The sequence below is a fragment of the Hyposmocoma kahamanoa genome, unplaced genomic scaffold (genome assembly GCF_003589595.1).
Source record: "Hyposmocoma kahamanoa isolate Upper Pololo Valley unplaced genomic scaffold, ASM358959v1 168, whole genome shotgun sequence".
NCBI lineage: Eukaryota > Metazoa > Arthropoda > Insecta > Lepidoptera > Cosmopterigidae > Hyposmocoma > Hyposmocoma kahamanoa.
Window position 1 is genome coordinate 854,882 of NW_020653608.1, and position 19,916 is coordinate 874,797.

The 19,916-nt window shown below is 37.4% G+C and overlaps 1 protein-coding gene across 1 annotated transcript; it reads left to right on the forward strand.

Moving 5' to 3' along the window:
* The first annotated feature begins 1,323 nt into the window (after nucleotides 1-1,323).
* Nucleotides 1,324-17,966, forward strand: LOC113225615 (forkhead box protein N3-like). The gene is made up of 7 exons (XM_026457970.1): nucleotides 1,324-1,538; nucleotides 3,718-3,815; nucleotides 5,370-5,434; nucleotides 9,128-9,412; nucleotides 9,548-9,622; nucleotides 10,445-10,639; nucleotides 12,849-17,966. The coding sequence occupies exons 1-7, from the start codon at nucleotides 1,324-1,326 to the stop codon at nucleotides 13,002-13,004; spliced, it is 1,089 nt and encodes a 362-aa protein (XP_026313755.1). The 3' UTR covers nucleotides 13,005-17,966.
* The last annotated feature ends 1,950 nt before the right edge of the window (nucleotides 17,967-19,916 follow it).

A 19,916-nucleotide genomic window follows, 5' to 3' on the forward strand; every position in this document is an offset into this window, starting at 1 on the left:
TAAAACCGTTCAATAATCACATTTTTGTCAGTCATTACAATGTTACAAGAGCCGGGCGACGTACACACGCGAACAAATATTTAACCAAAATTCCACGATGACTATCGAAAATTTTTACTGAACAACTGACTGAAAACTGTATTGTAACAAAGTCGAAATTGCCCTGGTAGCAGCGTAAATAATTCGGCAAATCGTATAATCAGTTGTGACCACGCTCGGTGTTACTATGCCAAGGTCGCGAGTTATTATTGCCTAGTAGCAATACATGTGAGATAATGTTGTTCTTTTGACATAGTTATACTTATTTCGCAAAAATAGATTGATTGTCTAGAAATCTGAGGTGTGTTCCGACGTCTTTTTACGTCTCAAACCTGAAAATTGATCCCACGTCTTATTTCGGAATTTTAAACTAGTTTCTATTACTAACTCGTTAAATTACAGGCGCATGGGACTTGTCAACTTACGTCTCAGGGTGATGGGCGCAGTGGCAGTGCCCCTCAGATCTTTGCGATTTAAAGCACTGCCACTGTTATGGACAGGCGTGTAGCTTACCATCAGTCGCACGATTTGTTCGTCCCGTCACTTGATGCTATAAAAAGAAATGAAAAAAAAAAAACGAAAAATCATGACAAATAATAATTTTTTTTATAAAAAAACTTACCTCATGAAATCGGTTAGCGGAAAGTGAGTAAAATCCAATAAACCGGAATCATCCCCTAATTTGCCACCCTTAGAGATGGTATATTTTCTTCAAACTTAAATGGGACTACTACGTAGGTATCACCTTTCCAATAAAAAAAAAATCATCGAAATCGGTTCACAAATGTCGGATCGCATGTAAAAAAAAACAGCCAAATTAAGAACCTTCTCCTTTTTTTGAAGTCGATTAACAAACCAACGCCGTGAAAGAATTCGTCCTGGGTGTACTGCCATGTTACCTGTTTCTGCCACCAAACAATAATGTTAAGCATTGCTGTATTCCGGTTTTGAATGGTAAGGGTGCTGGTGAAATTACAGGCACATGAGATTTGTCAACTTATTTATGTCGCAGGGTGACTGTCGCGGTGGCAGTGTCCCTCAGATTTTTGCAATTTAAAGCTTTGAGCAACACTGAACTGTTATAGGTAAGCGTGTCGCTACTCTAACAAAGTTTTTTTCGCCCCGGGAATCGAAAATCGTGGCAGTCTAGGTATAGTAACCGTTCGGCCATGGAGGCGGTTAAATACGAACCTATTGAAAGAAACTCAGCAGTCGTTTACTGGTCCCTTGAGAAATGAACTCGGCAAACAACTCTAGTTGAAGGTTGTTGTATTTTGTCAACAGATGGCCCCGATGCGCAGCGAGCGCGGCGGGTCCCCCGCGAGGGCAGCACGGGCTTCCCTCCCCCTACCCAGGCGGTTGATTCGACAGATTGCAAGACACGTCGCCTCCAGCGGTCGCTCGCTTCGCAGACTAGAGGTCTCAGGCCGTGTCATCGACAACTTCGATGATATTGAAGACGGATCCGACGAATCTGACCTGGAAACGCCACAACCTGCGTGAGTATTCCTAATCTTTAGGTAACATAGCTATAGTTATCGCTCACCAGCGCGGGCGTGGCAAAATCACTGTTTTGGTTTGTATGAAATCACGCAGACTCATTCACAGAACTACCGGGAGCGGCGTGATAGCACCCTGTTAATGTAGACCGCACACACGCATGTGCTGTCATTGTGTAAATAGTACCTTAGAATTGAAAATATACACAAAACAAATGTTCAGGCCCGTAAAGTCGAAAGACTTGTTTTACAAGAGTATTGGTATAATAAAATGCGTTGGTATCCTAGTGGGAGAACAATTTTGCTTCTCTTGCTTAGTTTGAATAGCGTCGTTAAATATCGTGACGTTCAATAACTTAAAAATTACAATTGCTTCTTCTTCTTGAGAAGTAGTTGGTTCAACTCCCTGCGGCGGCATGTACATACCTCCTCTCTCCTCTCTCCTCTCTCCTCTCTCTCCTCTCTCCTCTACTCCTCTCTCCTCTCTCATCTCTCCTCTCTCATCTCTCCACTCTCATCTCTCCACTCTCCTCTCTCATCTCTCCTCTCTCATCTCTCCTCTCTCATCTCTCCTGTCTCCTCTCTCCTCTTTCGTCTGCCCTCTCTCCTCCAAGGGCAGAGAGAGGGCAGACGAAAACCTCTAAGGTTTTTCCTTAGAGGAGAACCGTGCCCAGCAGTGAAAATGTAATAAGTTGACGATGATGATGTAATCCATTATTGATCTTTCAAAAGTCGTTAAACGACAAAATTAAACTCAATTTTTGTAATCTTTCGATTTGCTTCGCTTGAGAAGTTTATATGAAAACATTTCATAGTTTAGTAAGAAATACGTTATGGGGATCAGTTAATGTGCTAAATTTGCATTCTCCAAAAACGGTGAACAGGCCTATCAATCACTGCCAAGATTCTCGGCGGCATACCGTGATAGTTTATCCACTTATCGCACACTAGGTTACTAGGAAGAAATTCTCGATGTATTACATGTCACTCTAGATAATAATGAACACATTATACACAAACTACATTCTATAATAAGGTTTGAAATTCGAAACTTTCTATTTACGAGGTTCAAAACTATAGTGAATGAAATTTTCGCGCCTTTGTTTGCGTAGATTTCCGTGTGAACTTCGAGTATTGGAAGTTTATCAAAATTATAGTGTTAAAAACAACAGTTGAGCTGCTTTTTCGGTTTACGGCCTGTTTCAGAACTCTTCAATATTTTAACCGAATCGTTCGATTGGATATCGTTTTCGAATCGAAGGGTGCTTTCCGAGCTATTCCGAACATGCGAGTTATAAACGTTCAGTTCGGATTCGGATGCGATATCGTTATCCATCAGCGTTTACGGAGTTAATCGGTGAAATAGACTATAATAAAAAAATTCAGGAATGCATTAGTCTTGCATTAAAATAAATTAATAAAATTGACCAAAATCCAGACTTTATTTAAAATAATTAGCGATTTCCGTGTTAAATTCGTGCTTTGTAAACGATAGGACGTTCGGTAACTTTCATAAACTTTTGAGGGTGATTTAATGTAGTACACCTAAGTCATCGTCATAACATCTACACCCCGACTGCACCCTACACCTGTAATTTGTACCATTCACCACAATCTTGCACTAGTCTCAAACATTAATGGCCCTTGACTCGCGCCGAGGCCTTGACGTCGTGAGCCTTGTAGTAAGCGATAGGTACGCCTGTCCATAACAGTTGCAGTGCCACTGAGAGCTTTAAGTCGCATTGATCGCAGTGATGCTCACATTAATGCTTGGCGGCAGAAATTGGTAATGTGGCAATCAGAAAGAGCTCTACTGCTACCATCTCCCATCACCTGATCCCCATTGTTTTTCTCGTAGATTCTTTAGTTTAAACTATTGTAGTCCAAAAAGTGGCCCATGTAAGCAACTTAAAACTGCTGCTGGCGTGGTTGATTTGGCTGTAAATATTGACTTGTAATCAGTACAACAAGAAAAATTAATTTATTCATCGACAACCATCGTGACACTGACGTAACACTCGGAAATTCAAGTACTGAACCAGTGTTCAGAAGTAGCAACCGACGACTGTATCGTCGGCGTTACCGGACACAGCAACCACAGTTTCCTGTGATGGAGTTTGCGAAGCGCCTAAGCATTCACGTACTATGTAATATTCATTTTTGCATACATTTTTAACAGAGTGGCGATCGGGGGCAACGCGGGTAACCTACCACCGGCAGACCATGATGACGACCTCACCAGTCTGAGCTGGTTACAGGACAGAAATCTACTTAGAGGTAAGCTGTTTTCACCAGAAAGTCTTCGGCAATGGCGAAGGGAAGCTGACGTATTGGGTTAAAGCATTTTCAGTTAAATACCCATAAAGAAATTGGCGAAGGCGTTTTTTTTTTTCATTATCTTTTGAGCAAAGGTACATTCCGGCACCTATAGTTTTTTATAAACATTAACACTTCAAGTGTGGGAAATAAAAATTATTCCGAAGAACAAAATGTATTTGCTGCTATTTCTTTGAGTCCTGTATTGATTATGAACTTTGACGATCCTTGTTGGAGAACAACATTTTGTTGCAACAATATTTAATTTTATTATTCAAGAATATTTAATTTTATTATTATTGTGTATTTTAATTTTTTGTTTGACGATCATCATTTACAATATTATTTCATAGATTGTACAGAGCAGCAAAACAAATTGTTATTTTTTATTATGAATGTTGTCGTAGACCAATATTTTTATCTACAATTTAAACGTTAACTTAATTAAGATATAGACTTGGTAACAACAAAAATATCCTATATTTTACGCATTTTAATATACTTCAGGCCTATTTACTGGTATAGCTGTTATTAAAGTGTAATTAGTGCTTAACAAATTCAAGGCGCGATTTATAAAATCATAATAACACAAAATATATTAGTAGCAAAGAAAGAAAACAAAAAACATATTATGTACATCATTATTTTTATTTATTACTCGTACTATAAGGCTAGGCTTTTAACGTTGTAATGCCACTAAAAAAACTTAGCTTTTTAGGAAATGACACTATTTTTTCCGGATTTAAATGGCGTAAATTTGTTTTTTCAAACATACCAACGTTTCGGCCCTTTACAGGTCCCATGGTCACGGTTGACTGAGGTGGTAAAGTCCTCAACCAGTTATGTCTAATATTAATGCAAACCACCTTATTTTTCACTATAGTTACAAAAGTTACCTTATTTTTAAATTTTACAAGGAACATTCCAGTTTACGCTACATATGTTTTACAATTATTTTATTTTAATAACATGATTTTTTTATGAAATTAAATTTATTGCTAGTTAATAATGGAAATTAGAACAAATTATGACATATTAATTAGTACTGCAGTCCATATCTGTTTGAGATTTTTCATCAAAGGAAATACTTAGGCCTACGGCATACTGGGTTTCCTGCATCGCGAATCCAACCAGCGTGCGGTAACTTGTGTTTGCAGTTTTTTTCGTGGAATAGGCAAACAAGACAAATACTTTATCACACATGGTGATTGTTTACCAAATATGTCAAATACGCAAACACAAATGACCTTCTGAAGTGCCACCATAATACTTCAGAAATTTTTGCCTGTGTTGGCACAATAACTTACCTCAAGAAAATTATGATGGAATTTGAAGTTCCAAATCCTGTTTTCTCAATTCCACCATTTTTTATTAAGGACAGTATTTTAGTTCATATACGATATTTAAAAATACGTTATTTGTCCCAATTAGCGCAGAAAATATTAAAAGCTGATTATATTAGACATTTTTTATATTTATATTACTTATATTGATATATATTTTTTATTCTTACAGGTATAAATCTTTCAAAAGGGGATATGGAAGACTCAAGATTAGTGGGAAGTCAAGTTATAGTAAAGGTAAGATTTTAGCTCTTACTTTCAACTGTTATCTAGGTGAAGCAATATGCACCATTTCCAAAGACTGTGCTTGTACTCAATGTTTAAGAGACCTTTGTTCACTGGAACGTGAAACTACCATCAAAATGTCCAGAAATGTAAGTCATGTTGCAATGAGTTTAAAGTGCACTTTCGCTTAAAACTTATTGCACAAAGAAAATGCATTTAAAACACATGTTACAAAGGACATACAAATTTAAGCTTATCTCTAGAAAAGCTCTCTCCAACCAACCCATAGTCAACCCTAGCTTTGGTGAAGAAAGATAGTCTGCGGAACTAATTATTGTGTAATTTTAAGTTTAATAATTAACCGACTTCAAAAAAGGAGGAGGTTCTCAATTCGATGTTTTTTATGTATGTTACGCGATAACTCCATTTGCGAAACGATTTTGATGATTCTTTTTTTTGTTGGAAAGGGGATACCTAGTGGTCCCTTTTAAATTTGAAGGTATTCCACCTCTTAAGAGTGGCAAACTAGGGGATGAGTGACTTTTGTGTTCGGCTTTTTTTTTAATTTAATTTATAATTTAATTAAGTTAAATAAAGTTAATTTAAAACAGTCGCAAGAACTTAAAACCAGATCCCCAGAAATATTTTTTTTTGGAAATGTCGCTTATTGAGCAGGTTAAGATTAGCACGGGTTTTAAGTTTATTCATAAGCGTAAACGTAACGCAGTAACTTTATGAGTCATGGCGTTAATGCACCGTAAATTATTAACTTCCTATATCGTGGTGCACCTTGGCATTGTCGTAACACGCAGCAATAATGTGTAAAAATGTAATATGTATGTCGCTGTGTATAATTTTATTTGAACAAGTGTCGGTAGTAAACGATTAATCACGTCACAGAGCTATACAAATGTTTTGTTTGCGGCTGCCCTGTATGGTGTTAATGCGAACTTCCCTAATTGAAATTAGTATTATAACCATTATCACGTTTGAGCTACAATCATAATGTAACCTAAGGAGGTATTTCAACGGAGTCCAGTTTTTAGGAGGCGAGGTGTGGGGGTCGCCCCTCGCGTCCCGCAATCTGCGCGCTGTAAATTAATATGAATAAAATAAGAACAGACGGAGAAAATTTGACACAGATCCGACATCGACAAACGCCTCATGGCGACTGACGGGACAATGGGCGGGGCGGCACGGGGTAATTTGCAAATAATTTGTGATAAATGTGAATTTAATAACTAATAGGATTTCAGTAACTGCCTCCATGGTCGAACGGTTTCCATGCCGGACTGCCACGCAGAGGTCACAGGTTCGATTTCCGGGCAGGGAGAAATATTTGTATAGCCTACATTTATTTATCTATTTTAGGTGTAATTTATGGTTGTGTATGTATGTATCCATGGTACCCGCGACACAGGGTTTCCTTAGTGCGGGGCTAAGTTGAGTGTGTGCGTTATTATTATTATATGGTATATGGTAGTAAAAACGAAAATTTTGCGGGTTTTCTGTAATACTTAAACAGAAATATCTCCATATAAAAATATTGTATGCGAAGTTAGGTATTTTATTCTTAAATAGTTTGTTTTACTTTTATTTAATCCTGTTTTTAGGATTCTATATGATCGGGTAAAGTACATCCTATCGTGTAACACATTAGCACATTCTTTAGACAATATCCTTAGGTGTATCGTATATTTTTCATAAGACCGTTATTTAATGATAAATACTTAAATTATTTGATATAGCAAAGCAGTTTTTCCCACTTTTTCTCCGGTGACTTGGTAGTTTAGTATTTTTGTAGAAGTAGAGCTCGTAGTGAAATGGTTCGTCTTGGGCAATACTGCCATCTTACCTATTTCTGCCAAGGGTAATATGAGCATTACTGCGTTCCGGTTTGGAAGGATAAGGGGTGCTGGTGAAATTACAGGCACATGGTACTTCAAGTTTTTCGGGCGCAATTGCAGTACCCCCCACATCTTTGGGTTTTAAAGCTCTGAGTGGCTTTGCAACTGTTTTTAGACAGGCGTGTCGCTTACCACTAGGCCCACGACTTGTTCGTCCCGTCATATTCTTTTTTTTTTTTTTTTTTTTTTTTTTTTCCAAATTATTTTTGTTCAATTCAGCTATACTCTTTTTTTACTGATGAAAAGAAGGTTCGAATTCTCGATGGACCATATTGGGATCTTTTTTGAAATTGGTTCTGGCTAGGATGTTTTTCGTGCCCCGAGTTAATTGCGTTGCTCTAACACTGATAGGACCAGGGAATTAACTCTTATTACGGTTATTAGTTTAGTATATAAAATTAATCGTTGTGAGTCAGCGCTACATGAAGCGTACGAAGCGCGTGTCACGCACTGCTGGCACCACTTAAGCATATCCTGTTGATTGTAATATAGCCTGGAGAGCGTAGTAGCCTCCACACATCTTGCTTAGCGAGTTTAAAGTTCAAAATTCAAAAGGAAAAGTAATGGTGGGAATAAATCCGAGTTTATAAAAAATATTTTAAAGTTTTCTTTTCATCAGCTATTAAGCGACACACTCTGTGTGTCGACGGAACGAAACAAAATGAGAATGACAAAGCAAAGGAATTAAAGAACGATTTAAAATTTGAAAACAAGTGGCCAGGAACCAGCGAAAAGGTGATAAAAAGGTGTATTGACGATGGAAAGATGTCGCATCGTGACATGTATATCACCATCCTGCTTTTTTGTCGTTGCGAACCTATACTAAACTGTAATAAGAGTTTATGGTAAGGCCTCAGGTAATTGGTATGGCTGTATGGTTGCTAATTTTATTCTACTTTTTAGGACTTAATGTCATCATACTAATAGGTCTTCGAATTCAGTCCTCCTGGTTTTTATTAGTGTAGTTTCGTCTGAATATCGACAACGATTGGGGCACTACCGTTCTTACATGAGGAAGCCAGTCATTTCATATTTTATGTGTCTAACGGGAAACGTTAACCCAAATCACTGTAACGTCGTTTAAATTATTCGCCGATTAATTAGATCCAATATGTATATTATAATACGAGGTACAAAATATCTAATTGGGAAGAGTTTTAAACACTCTCTAACGTAAATGTTTTTATAACCGTAACTATGCTTATCGTAACAGATTACTTCGTGATGTTTCCTAATGTGATAATAAAAACGGATTACGATTTCATGCGCACGAGCGCCACGTAGTGTCTAACGGGCATTATTAAAATCATCATGCTACTGTACAATTTGACTTAAGAAGCGGTATTACTTCGGCAGGGGCTGCGTTTTTATCGAATGCAAATTGTAGCACGTAACCGGTATGAATGTGGTAAAATAGCGTAACAAATATGTTGCATATGAATTACATCTCCGATTTGCCATCCGTTATAATTTTTTTATTAATGATAGACTAATGGTTTGACGTTGACCGCCTCTCCAACAAAGGGCAGTAGGTTCGAATCCGACCTTGTACCTCGTGAGTTTTTCAAAATGTATATGCCAAATTTAATTTGAAATTTACCATGACTTTTTGATGAATACCAACATCGTGCGGATACGTATACGCACGTGCACACATCTGCAAAGCAATTTAAATATGTGTGTGAATTTCCCTAATCCCCCCCGTGGATATTCTGCTAAACTCGCTGTGCACAGTAGAGGGACTATAATGTAGGCTAACCATTTATATAATTCACCACGTTTGACATCTTGTCCACAGACAGAGACATCAAAAACGCCACCACCAGTCGCTCGAGTTCCATCCCCTCCCCGCACCCCGTGCAAAGCTCCTCCTTCCCCACCGGCTGTCGCCACACACACGAAGCCACCTTACTCCTTCTCCTGCCTGATCTTCATGGCCATCGAAGCCGCGCCGGCGAGGGCGTTGCCTGTCAAAGAGATATACGCCTGGATCGTCCGCCACTTCCCATACTTCAAGCACGCGCCACAGGGCTGGAAGAACAGCGTTAGACATAATTTGTCATTGAACAAGTGCTTTCATAAGGTTAGTTTTTATTTTTACTATAATTTATTGCATTAATACTTTTCGCTCTTATTTTATATGGACACAAAACTTTCTGAATTCCGTGTCAATAAGTATAGTCGATGAGTTATTAACATTTACCTGCTAATGTTACAGGTTGCTGCCGCTCCCGGCCTGGGCAAGGGTTCTCTATGGACCGTGGATCCTCAACATCGGTCTACGTTATTACAGGTATGACATTTACTAATTATACATGGTGCCCCGTAAATATTAGCCAGTATACGTGGGACTAGTATACTGGGCCCGTTTCAATTGGTTCATTTAACGAACACTGGAGACATTGATGACCTTGGTGAGCCAACGATTTTGCCTTGTGAGACGCAGACTAGGAGGTTTCAATTTTGATTCCCAGTAGGATGAATTTGGAATGAACTTTTTTTTAAATAGGTTTGTCCTGGATATTCTGGGAAGCATATCTGAGTAAAATCCGTTGCTCAGGTATTCATATTGCAGTGGTTTCCATAGTTGGAGACCATGTGGTGTGGCCGTCTGGCACATTATTATTATATAAAGATATGCCCAAATATGCCCATTTCCACATCCACAAGCGGCGATTATCATTTTCCATTAGGTGGATTGTACTCGAAGACCATAAAAACACCTTGTATAATATCTAAGTGTCACTTGAAGTTTTACAATACTTCCCATCGAATCGCGTGCCGTAGAACCTGTTGTGGCGAGTAACAGCAGAATTTGACATTGCGAGATCTTGAGATTATAATATCAAAGCTATAACGAATTCCTTGAACATTATCGTATTGTAGATATATTTGATAAATATGTTTGGCATTATCATTGTTTTGCCGTTAAAAATGGTATAAGTAATAGTCATAACGCCTATGCAAGTGGTCAGTTTGAGTTTCGAATAAAGCCATACGATTGCTCCATTCGAATTTAGAACGAAATGTACCGTGGACGAGAAGCCAATTTGAACTTGGAATGAATTTTGACGCATGAGAATGCGTGACTGTATCGATCGTGTCTGTACGCCAGGCGTTCGGGCGACAGCCGATCCCACCGCTGCCTCCCGACACACCGCCACCGGCGAAGAACGCGCCGGACCCGTCTCTGTTCCCGTTCCTGGCGCGGCGCCTGGCCGGATCGCCGCCCCCGGAACCCGGCGCCGACGAATATCTGGCCGCCGCCACTGTGCTCGCCATGAAGTACGGCCCGGCAGTACTCGATCAGGTACCTCACGCTTTTTATTTTGTACACCATGTGATAGTGCGAGCCAGTTGGAAATACCTTCAATTGCGAACGATCTCCACCTTTTTTAGAAAATATTTCGATGGTGGAAATTTGAAAAGTCGTAAGGGACATTTGCACAAAATGCCTCTTAGGACATTTCAAATTTGCACTGTCGATACAAGGGTAATCATTTCGTCGATGTATCGAATTTTGTAATGTCGTAAGGAACCTTTTCCATTACGACAAAATATTCTTTACGACATTTCAAATTTCCACTGTCGATTTATTGCTATCGGAAATAGGCATTTTTATAAGTTTACGACCAGATCTTTTCTAAGGGTCCATGTACATTTCACAGTAATTCATTTTTAGTATCGTGTACATTTATATGTCCTCATGTTTTACCGATATTGGCATGCACAATCTAAGGTCATCTACATTTTGGTAGCTAAACAATTCGAAAGCAATGCCTATTATTTGATCATTACTTGACATTCGCAGTAAACAATTCTAAGGATTTTTTTAAACACACACACTCATGGCATCGCACTAGGGAAACTCTGTATCGCGGATGCCACAGACACACACATAGACAACCAAAAATTGCACCCAAACCAAACTCATGAGAGAAATAAAGGTAGACCATACAAATATTTCTCTTATCCGGGAATCGAACCCAGAACTTCTGCGTGACAGACCAGCATGGTAAACGTTCGGCCACAGAGGCAAGTTGCTTATTCGATTAAATATTTTACAAGATATCACTTTTCGAAGCTGGTCAGAAATTTTATTTTTTAAATTATACATACCTAACTAAATTTGTAATTTTGTGTTACCCAAGGTTCTATTTACATGATTCAATCTATTAAGTAAGAGTTATTAACATAATACTATAATAATAAACTCTTGTCATAAAATACACGATCCGCGTGCGTACCGAACGCGACGATTACACTACTTAGGCGCCACGCAAATATGACTTGTATTGTATACAAGCAACCGGCAACTAGGAGCGAATATTCTATTTTCATATAAGTGATATGAAATCGACATAGGCGCCGGTTGCCGCAACCGCAGTCATATGAAAACACAATATTCGCTTCTATACTCCGTCCAACCATTTATTCAACTTTTGACATATGCATACCTCCGAAGTTCCGTAATGATTGACATACAACCATAGACAAAATATGCGATACTCCCTGGACTCTTTTATTTTTTAATTTTAGTCAAGCGACGTTCTCTTTAGCTCCGATGCGTATTAAGCAAACAGATTATGTAACGAAGATTATTCAAATTGATAAATTTTGGTACCTGTCTTATAAATTATGATGAAATCAATTATGAATAATTATAATAAATTCTTATTGTTTATTATAATGAATCGTCGGAGTCTTCTCCATGAGGAGAACGGGAATTATCACTTGAATCCTCATTGATATTAATTATTAATTGTTGAGTACACAAACTGTCAAACGCAACATCACGATCCCAATCAGACAATATCTTCTTTTTTGAACCCGCTCACATTCACGATTATAACTTCTTCATAAATAAAATTGATTGTTGCAAAAAATCGAATCGGAAACGCATTAGGACATCACTAATTGATTAGAGTTTTAAGTGTCAAAAGTTAAATAGATGGTTGGGCGGAGTATAGTTGGCAGTTGCTTGTATTGTATTCAACACAAGACACACGTTAGTGATGCATCTTATTACTTGCTCCTTGAACACCTCCTTTCCTGTTTGCATAAGTGTTGATTATAGTTATCTTATATACGATCTAGCGGTTTTTTGAAAGTTTTTAAGTAAATCGATTCAACATTAAGGCGAATCGACTCGTCTAGATCGTATTCATAATTTTAACAAAACTTTTTCTTTTTAAAGAAAGCAATTTGGTAATATCATGGTAAAATAGGTTTACAATATTTGGCGATTGAGGCTAGTTCCGTGTTTTCTCACTGGCTAGTATCACTATAAATGGAAGTCGTAATCGACTGAAGCCAAAAAGGCTGTCTACTTTTTTTATATCAAGAGCATACGATCCGGTCTGTGGATCGATTCAAAGGTACATGATTTTAAAAGTCGTGCATCCTTAGCCTCCGCAAGCGCAGGGACCTTCGAGGTCCAGTTCTGACCCCAGATCGGTCCGTGCGCAGTCTTCCACCACACACAGGCCACCAAACCACCCCTTTGGTTGTTCGAACAGCTGCCGCCGGCCGCGCACCTGGTGATCTCCCGCTGCGCGCGCGACGAGCACTCGTACAGCGGCAGCGGCGAGGAGCGGCGCACGGCCGAGGCTCTGCTGAAGCTGGCCGGCGTGGGGCCGCGCGACGCGCGCGCCGAGCAGCCGGCGCCCAGCTAGCGCCGCGCGCGCCTGCGCGTCGCCGCCTTCGCGCGCCTGCGCTGAGGCCTCCGCGCCCGGCCGGGCCGCGACTACCTTACCGTCACACGTCTCTTCCGCGACCGCTCCAGTGGTCCGCTATCTCTAAGGTTTCGTTTGCGACGACCGCGTCCGTACGATTGTTCGAAACTTGCTGACCCGTTTAGTTTTAGTTTGATGTCGAACTGCTTTCGTCAAAGAAAAACATCAATTTCTCGGGACATGGTCCTAGAAAAGAGTTTTAAAAACTTAACAATTATTGTATTTTAGTAACCGATCCCCGGGGTGGTATTGTCTAAAAAATATAATAATATGTACCGCCATCTCGCGGCGGCGGCCATATTGAATTTATAATTAATATCGCACCAAGTGATGTTACCCTGCAATGCGTTCAGAACTTTAGCTTAAAAGCGTCGTAAAAATCAGCAATTAAGTTCTAAGAACAAAAAATACTAAGTTTGTTAAAATTTTCTATTATGTCTAAAGTCGCAACTACGAATAGACAAAAATGTTTACCATACTCTAGTCCAATAAAGACACCCGTATTTCGTATACATACACGGTTAAATACATTAAACAATATATCATGCTATGCTTAAGTAGAATGCTCACTTACTATAATTAGAACTATTCCCCTTTGGGTTCACTTACAAGATGACATCACATTGCAATAGCTTTGTTCTTTCCTGTATACCTCTTTATCGAATATACCGACCAATAGGCAACACACAAAGTTATGAAAACCTTCATTTGTTTGGACGTTGGTGATTGGTTCAATTTTTTTTTTTCTTTCAAGGGAACTTGATTGGGCCACTTGCAGACTTTGAACACCGTCTTGTTTAAATAAGGAAACGTGATTGGTCAAACGAACCTTGTACACGATGTACGATCGTGATTGATCCATTGTACTATACTAAAAGAAATTTAAAAGAGCCTGAGAAATTCATAAGACCTATACCTATCATTACCAAACGGGTCGAGTTCCTAATAACTAGGCTTTAAAATGGCAAACAAATCAAAATATTTTTGTACACATTTAAAAATGAACTCTATTGGACTGTATATTCGAAACCCTTTTCAAAACACCGTAGAAACTCATAGTGATAGATGTGATACTACATAGTACGAAATATTATTTTAAACAATGGTATATAGTGTCCCTAAATGCATTTAGATCCCATGTTCGAAAATAGTCAATCATTATGATAAGAAAAGAAAGTAAATAAGATATTTATAATTTTATTATTATATAAAGATGGCACCATGTTTCAACGCCATCATTTTTTTTCCCGACATATAAAGTCAAAGGTTTTATAAATCCGGAACGTAGAAATAGAACGCATATTTTAAGTACGGTTTGGCCCATGAATAAGTGAAATATTTCGGCTTTGAGATCGATTAAATTACAAAGATATTCTGGATCCATAAATTAAAGATATCTATCTATAAATTTGCTCATCTAAAAATCGGTTATTTAATCAAACTTGTGTTTGTAGAGATTGGCAATAAAATATTTCTTGTTGTTACTTTCAAGTGTCGTCTCTCTCCTCAAGTATCTGCTGCATTTGCCATTTTTGTCGATAGACGTACGATCATACTCAGCATTCATTTTTTATATGTAAATATAACTCATTACTAGAACGAACTTGACATGATATACTTAAAAGTGTATTTCCTATATGTTTAGTATAAAACATGGCGTCATCGGTTAAGACTAGTCCTCAGTTTTACCTGTAAAATATGATATGTACTAGCATTTCATTTATGAAACAAAATGAGAATCTATTTTTTGCCCAACATTGTTCCTATTGTTATTTTTTTAATTTTTTCCGTTAAACGTTTAAAACCATAGAGCCTTGGTAATTTTTTTTTGCTACTTAGACGGACATACACTAAGTAAAATTCAATCCATTATATTTTATAGACCTTAAGCCTCGTCTTCGGTGGATCATCATATCCGATATCAATTCGGGGTAATAAGGTTCAATTCCGGGTAAAGTTCCAAGTTCTATTTGACACTGAGTTCTAACAATTTAACTGTTACATCAATGTTTATAGTTTAAAATTGGCCTAAAATTGTCTTATTGTATCCGATGACGTCAAGATGTGAAAATTTGCCGATTTCTAGCTATGACAGTCAGGAGAGAAACGGCATGTAAGCAACAACGAAAACCCTGGGTCACTGTAAGATTTAAGTTATAATTATGTTAAGTACGTATGTATATTAATTTCGCTTTCTCTATGGTTGTTATGGTTTTATTTTTAATTTTAGCTGAATTACTTTAAGTATGCAACGGTTTTATGAAAAGCTTTTCGAGGATGATTGTATATTACTTACATTTTTTAGATTAGTGGCAAAATCAATTGTGTCACTAACTTTGAAACAAAGGCTGTTCTTAATTCACTCGATAAAAAAATTGCCCAGGCAATTGTTTTGTGTGCTATTTTCGTTAACGATTGAAGGAAAATTTATCCACTTAATGACGGCTTGCACACACGAACCACGGTCACGCATAATTAAATGCATCTCATGTGTTGTGATCTTTTTTGACGCCGGTCGCTATACAGGATGTGACACTATTGAGTGTCCTTGGGGTTTTGACTCCCAGATTGTGAAGGCTTGGAACACTTTCTGCTCGGATCGATCTCTGGATTTTAAAAGTAACTCTTCACCCGGGTGTGTACTTTCATTCCTCGGCAAGACTAGCATGGTGTTTTTGACTAGGTAACCATACATTATCGATTTATTATTTTGGGGAAATACTTTGAATGACCTATACCTAATGTGTAGAAAAATTTGGCTATTGATAAAAAAAAGCCACCCTGTATATGACTGGCCGATAACAGACCAGACACTATTGACCAGATTTATCTATTAGAGAAAGTCTCGACCGGACAATTGGGCTTTTCTTTTAACCGTGTGATTATTTCGTGCTAAGTTTTGAACTTGCTGTTGCCCTGAAAAATGTTTATATACTAAACTGAACAATATAGAATTTAACACATGCAATATTTATGTATATACGATCTGAGAGGTAAAATAATATATAGAATCCTATATATAGGGCTATTGTATCTTATTAAACTTATTATATTGGAAATTTCAAACGTGATACATAAGTGTATGTATATTACAATTATGGATAAGCGAGCCGTATTTTGTGTTCATAGATGATCTACTTCATAATCGCCTACAGCTTAAGATGAATGAATTGTATATTTCTTACATTTAAAATTAAGAATTTTATCATAATGTGGCAGAATGTGGATTAATTATAGAAAATAACACTACTAACAGTATCAAAATAAGGGGCACCACCCATAAACCGCATGGTACCAAGACACTTTCAGCACATATCACCGCGGTCATGCAAAAAATTGGCTAGGGGCGTTGTGCTAAAGTGTGCATTGTTTTAGCACACCCAATACCCGACACATCGACACCAGATTATATATTTATAACAACGATTATATTTACGAGTTAAATACCAGTACAAAAAATCTCACATTTAAAAGTCTGCCACGAATAAGTTTAGCTATTTAAGGCATTCGCCTGCATTTTAGTGAAATTCTCTTAATAATTAAATTATAAAAAAATAGTTATAATTTCTCCGTTAACTTCAAGTAGCTATTCCCTGTAGACATCTACAGGTTTTTTCATGTAAAAAGCCACCAAATATACAAAAGTGTAAAGTCTATTTTACTTCATAAGAGCTTGAGAGGTAGCTTAGATGAAAATTATATTTACGTGTAGGTACTTAGTATTGAATTATATTTTAGTAATTAAACAATTGCCTATGGCGTACAATAAGGAAAATCCTTGTTAATTCTCCTATACATTGATAAAAATAATGGCTAAGTTTCCTCTCTGCTCAACTTCTCATCTGTGATCTTGTAGCAAATAAATAAGCAAATAAAGGTTATCGCTTATATATATACACACAGCGTGCGATCAGCACCGCCTCGCCATTACACCACCATACCGCTTTCACGAGATAATACGAAGCAAGAAATAGGCATGTGGTACTGATATAACGAAATTGTAAGGGTGACAATGCTGATCGGGGGGTACCTGGTTAATAAATTAGTGATAACTTGAAGCAAGGGAGCAGTGATACGCTCACTAAGGCCTACCAAGTTAGATATTAGCTGTCGAAGTCGACTCTTACGCTATACTAATTTGTGCCTAGTGAAGATATTAACGGCATCCACAGTTTTATGACTTCGCTATATGTAACGTGACCATTATTTTCTTCAGTCAGAGCAGGATGCCTGTGATATTATTATTGTTTTAAAAATAAAACGCGTGTTCCGAAACTAAACTTCCGAAATTTTTAATGAAGAATTAAAAAAAACTAAAACGAAAAACTTATATAGGCTGGCTTTATATATTTTACGTTTTTGCGCCATTTTTTTTTTTAATTTATTGTCACGTGTCCGTTTTGTGAAAGCGGGACATTGTTAAGTATTTTGAGGACAGCGGGATAAGAAGCTTAAAAGCGGGATGTATGGTCACGTTACCTATATACCAAGTCAATGGTCACCGGTTTTCTATGAAGTGCCTACTTAGGTATCGACATTGCGTACGTTTCTAGTTTTTCTCTGATATAGAGGATGACCATACGTACACCGGGCGAATTGAGAAATGTACGCAACACTACACCATAAGGGAATCACCACACATCGACACAAAATCGGATTAAGCCGCTCAGATTTTTTTCATGTCCATGTGATAAGAGCGAAAACTTGACGTTGTGCGTTTCGTGTCGGCGATCCAAATTCAAATTCTTTATTTGCCACGTCACCAGCTCGTAACATTTAGCACGTCAATAGTACAAAATTTCTTATCTTATCAAAGTCATTCACTACTAACTTTTAATGTATTACATAACTGAATTTAATTATTTGCGCGTCCACACACAATTAAAATATTAAATTAATAATAATAACTGCCTCAGTGGCCGAACGGTTTCCATGCCGGACTGCCACGCAGGGGTCCCAGGTTCGATTCCCGGGCTGGGAGAAATATTTGTATGGCTTACATTTATTTCTCTCGTGAGTTTGGGTGTAATTTGTGGTAGTCTATGTGTATGTCCATGGCACCCGCGACACAGGGTTTTCCTAGTGCGGGGGCTATGTTGAGTGTGTGCGTTGTTTATTTAATATATTGTTATGATATAAACTGCTTAAGTAATAAATTATCAATAGATGCATTAAATGTTATAAAAAATAAGCATTTTTTTTAATGCATATTTCAAAATAGTCGTCAACTTTATAGAATGGACTTTCAATTAAATTTTTTTTATATTTCTTTTGAATTCTAACTCGGGCAATTCGGATATAGTCGGTGGTAGTTCGTTGTATAATTTTATCTTTAGACAGTAACCTTGCTTAGCAGTTCTTTTCAATCTCGTTTTTGGTACTTATCAGTTTGTTATTGTTCCTAGTATTGTAAGTGGCAAAGTGAAACGCGCTACGTCTTATTGCACGGACATAAAAGTTTTTCTAACCGACTCAAAGTGATTTACTGTGAATAAATGTGGCGAGTCCCTAATGCTTCTATTCTCTCTTAAAACATAAGTGCGGTTCTTGAAGGTAGAACTAGAGAACTATAAGTAAGAATACACCAACACATGTGATAAGTACGTTTACTTTTGTCGTAATCATTATCTGTCAATACTATGTTACCGATTTGATGTCACGGGGAAGTATAATATTAGTAAAGCACTAACTAGACTGATGCAATGACTGATTTGTGATGAAGCAATATTATTTATTAGTGAAAAAAAAAAATGGAAGATGAATGTTTTCTTTTACATTTTTTGTATAGATAAAATATATGTTCAGTTTTGGTGTGTAAATTATTTATTTATCGTCATAATAAATGTAATAATAATTGTGAGATGTTGGATTTTAGAATAATCTAAGCTTCGCATCGGTCTATCGTTTTTTTAACTATTTTGCTCAATCTTTCTACCTGGCGCCAATGGCTACAGGCGAGGGGTTAAATGTTATTCGTGGTATTATTTTCCTTAAATATTGAGCACCAGCTCACTCTTGGCAAAGAAAAGGTCGCTATTAGCTATGTGCCAAATATTACAATTTAATTGTGCCGTTACTGCTGAGGCGCTGAAGTTTCCAACTTAAAAACCTTACATACATAATTTTTGCATACCGAGTTATTAAATTTAGACTTACTTAACTTTAAATTGTAACACTAACGTCTTTTTTAAAAACAATAACTTAATTTTATTTCATAAAAAGAAGGTTTTATTTTTATTATGGTTTGTTGCATTTGTTTTTTTTTTTTGTCTGTTATTGCACAGGCCTACCACTTAACTGAATCGGTTCCCGAGCTGCGTGGTGGAGGAGTGACAGTTTACGTAACAATTATGTCGCGTTGCACACGGAATAATTTCAACAAGATTTTTCTGACGATATTCAGTAGCAATTTGATTGAAAAAAGTGCCTACCAAATTAGTCAATTGTTATGTGAAACGATAATTTAAAAAACTGTTTATTAATAATTGAAATCAATGGAGACAAGCCATTTCGTCGGGGATAATGCTAATACGCGTATGTAGTATTGGTAAAAGCTAGTATCTACTGTAAAATAAACCAACTTTTACAGGTGAGGGATTTAACGTTATTACAAAGTATTTTGTATATATATATATATTTCAATGGCTACGAATGTCATTCTTGCACAGTAAGCTTTAATTTATGTTGTCTACGGACTCATAACTATAGACTCCCGTAAATCACTGTTACTTGGTTGCCGCTACGTTTAAGCGGATTTAATTTGGCCACAAAACTACTGAAATGAAAACTCATAATCCAGTGCTAATTGCGCGTAATTGCATTGTCCCCGACGATTTGACACTTTTTTCAATG

Excerpts from the sequence above, each read along its gene's own strand:
- LOC113225615 (XM_026457970.1), top strand. The coding sequence starts at position 1,324 with ATGGCCCCGATGCGCAGCGAGCGCGGCGGGTCCCCCGCGAGGGCAGCA. Across the intron at positions 5,435-9,127 it reads GAAGTCAAGTTATAGTAAAG|ACAGAGACATCAAAAACGCC; the intron begins GTAAGATTTTAG and ends TCTTGTCCACAG. Across the intron at positions 10,640-12,848 it reads GCCCGGCAGTACTCGATCAG|CTGCCGCCGGCCGCGCACCT; the intron begins GTACCTCACGCT and ends TTGTTCGAACAG.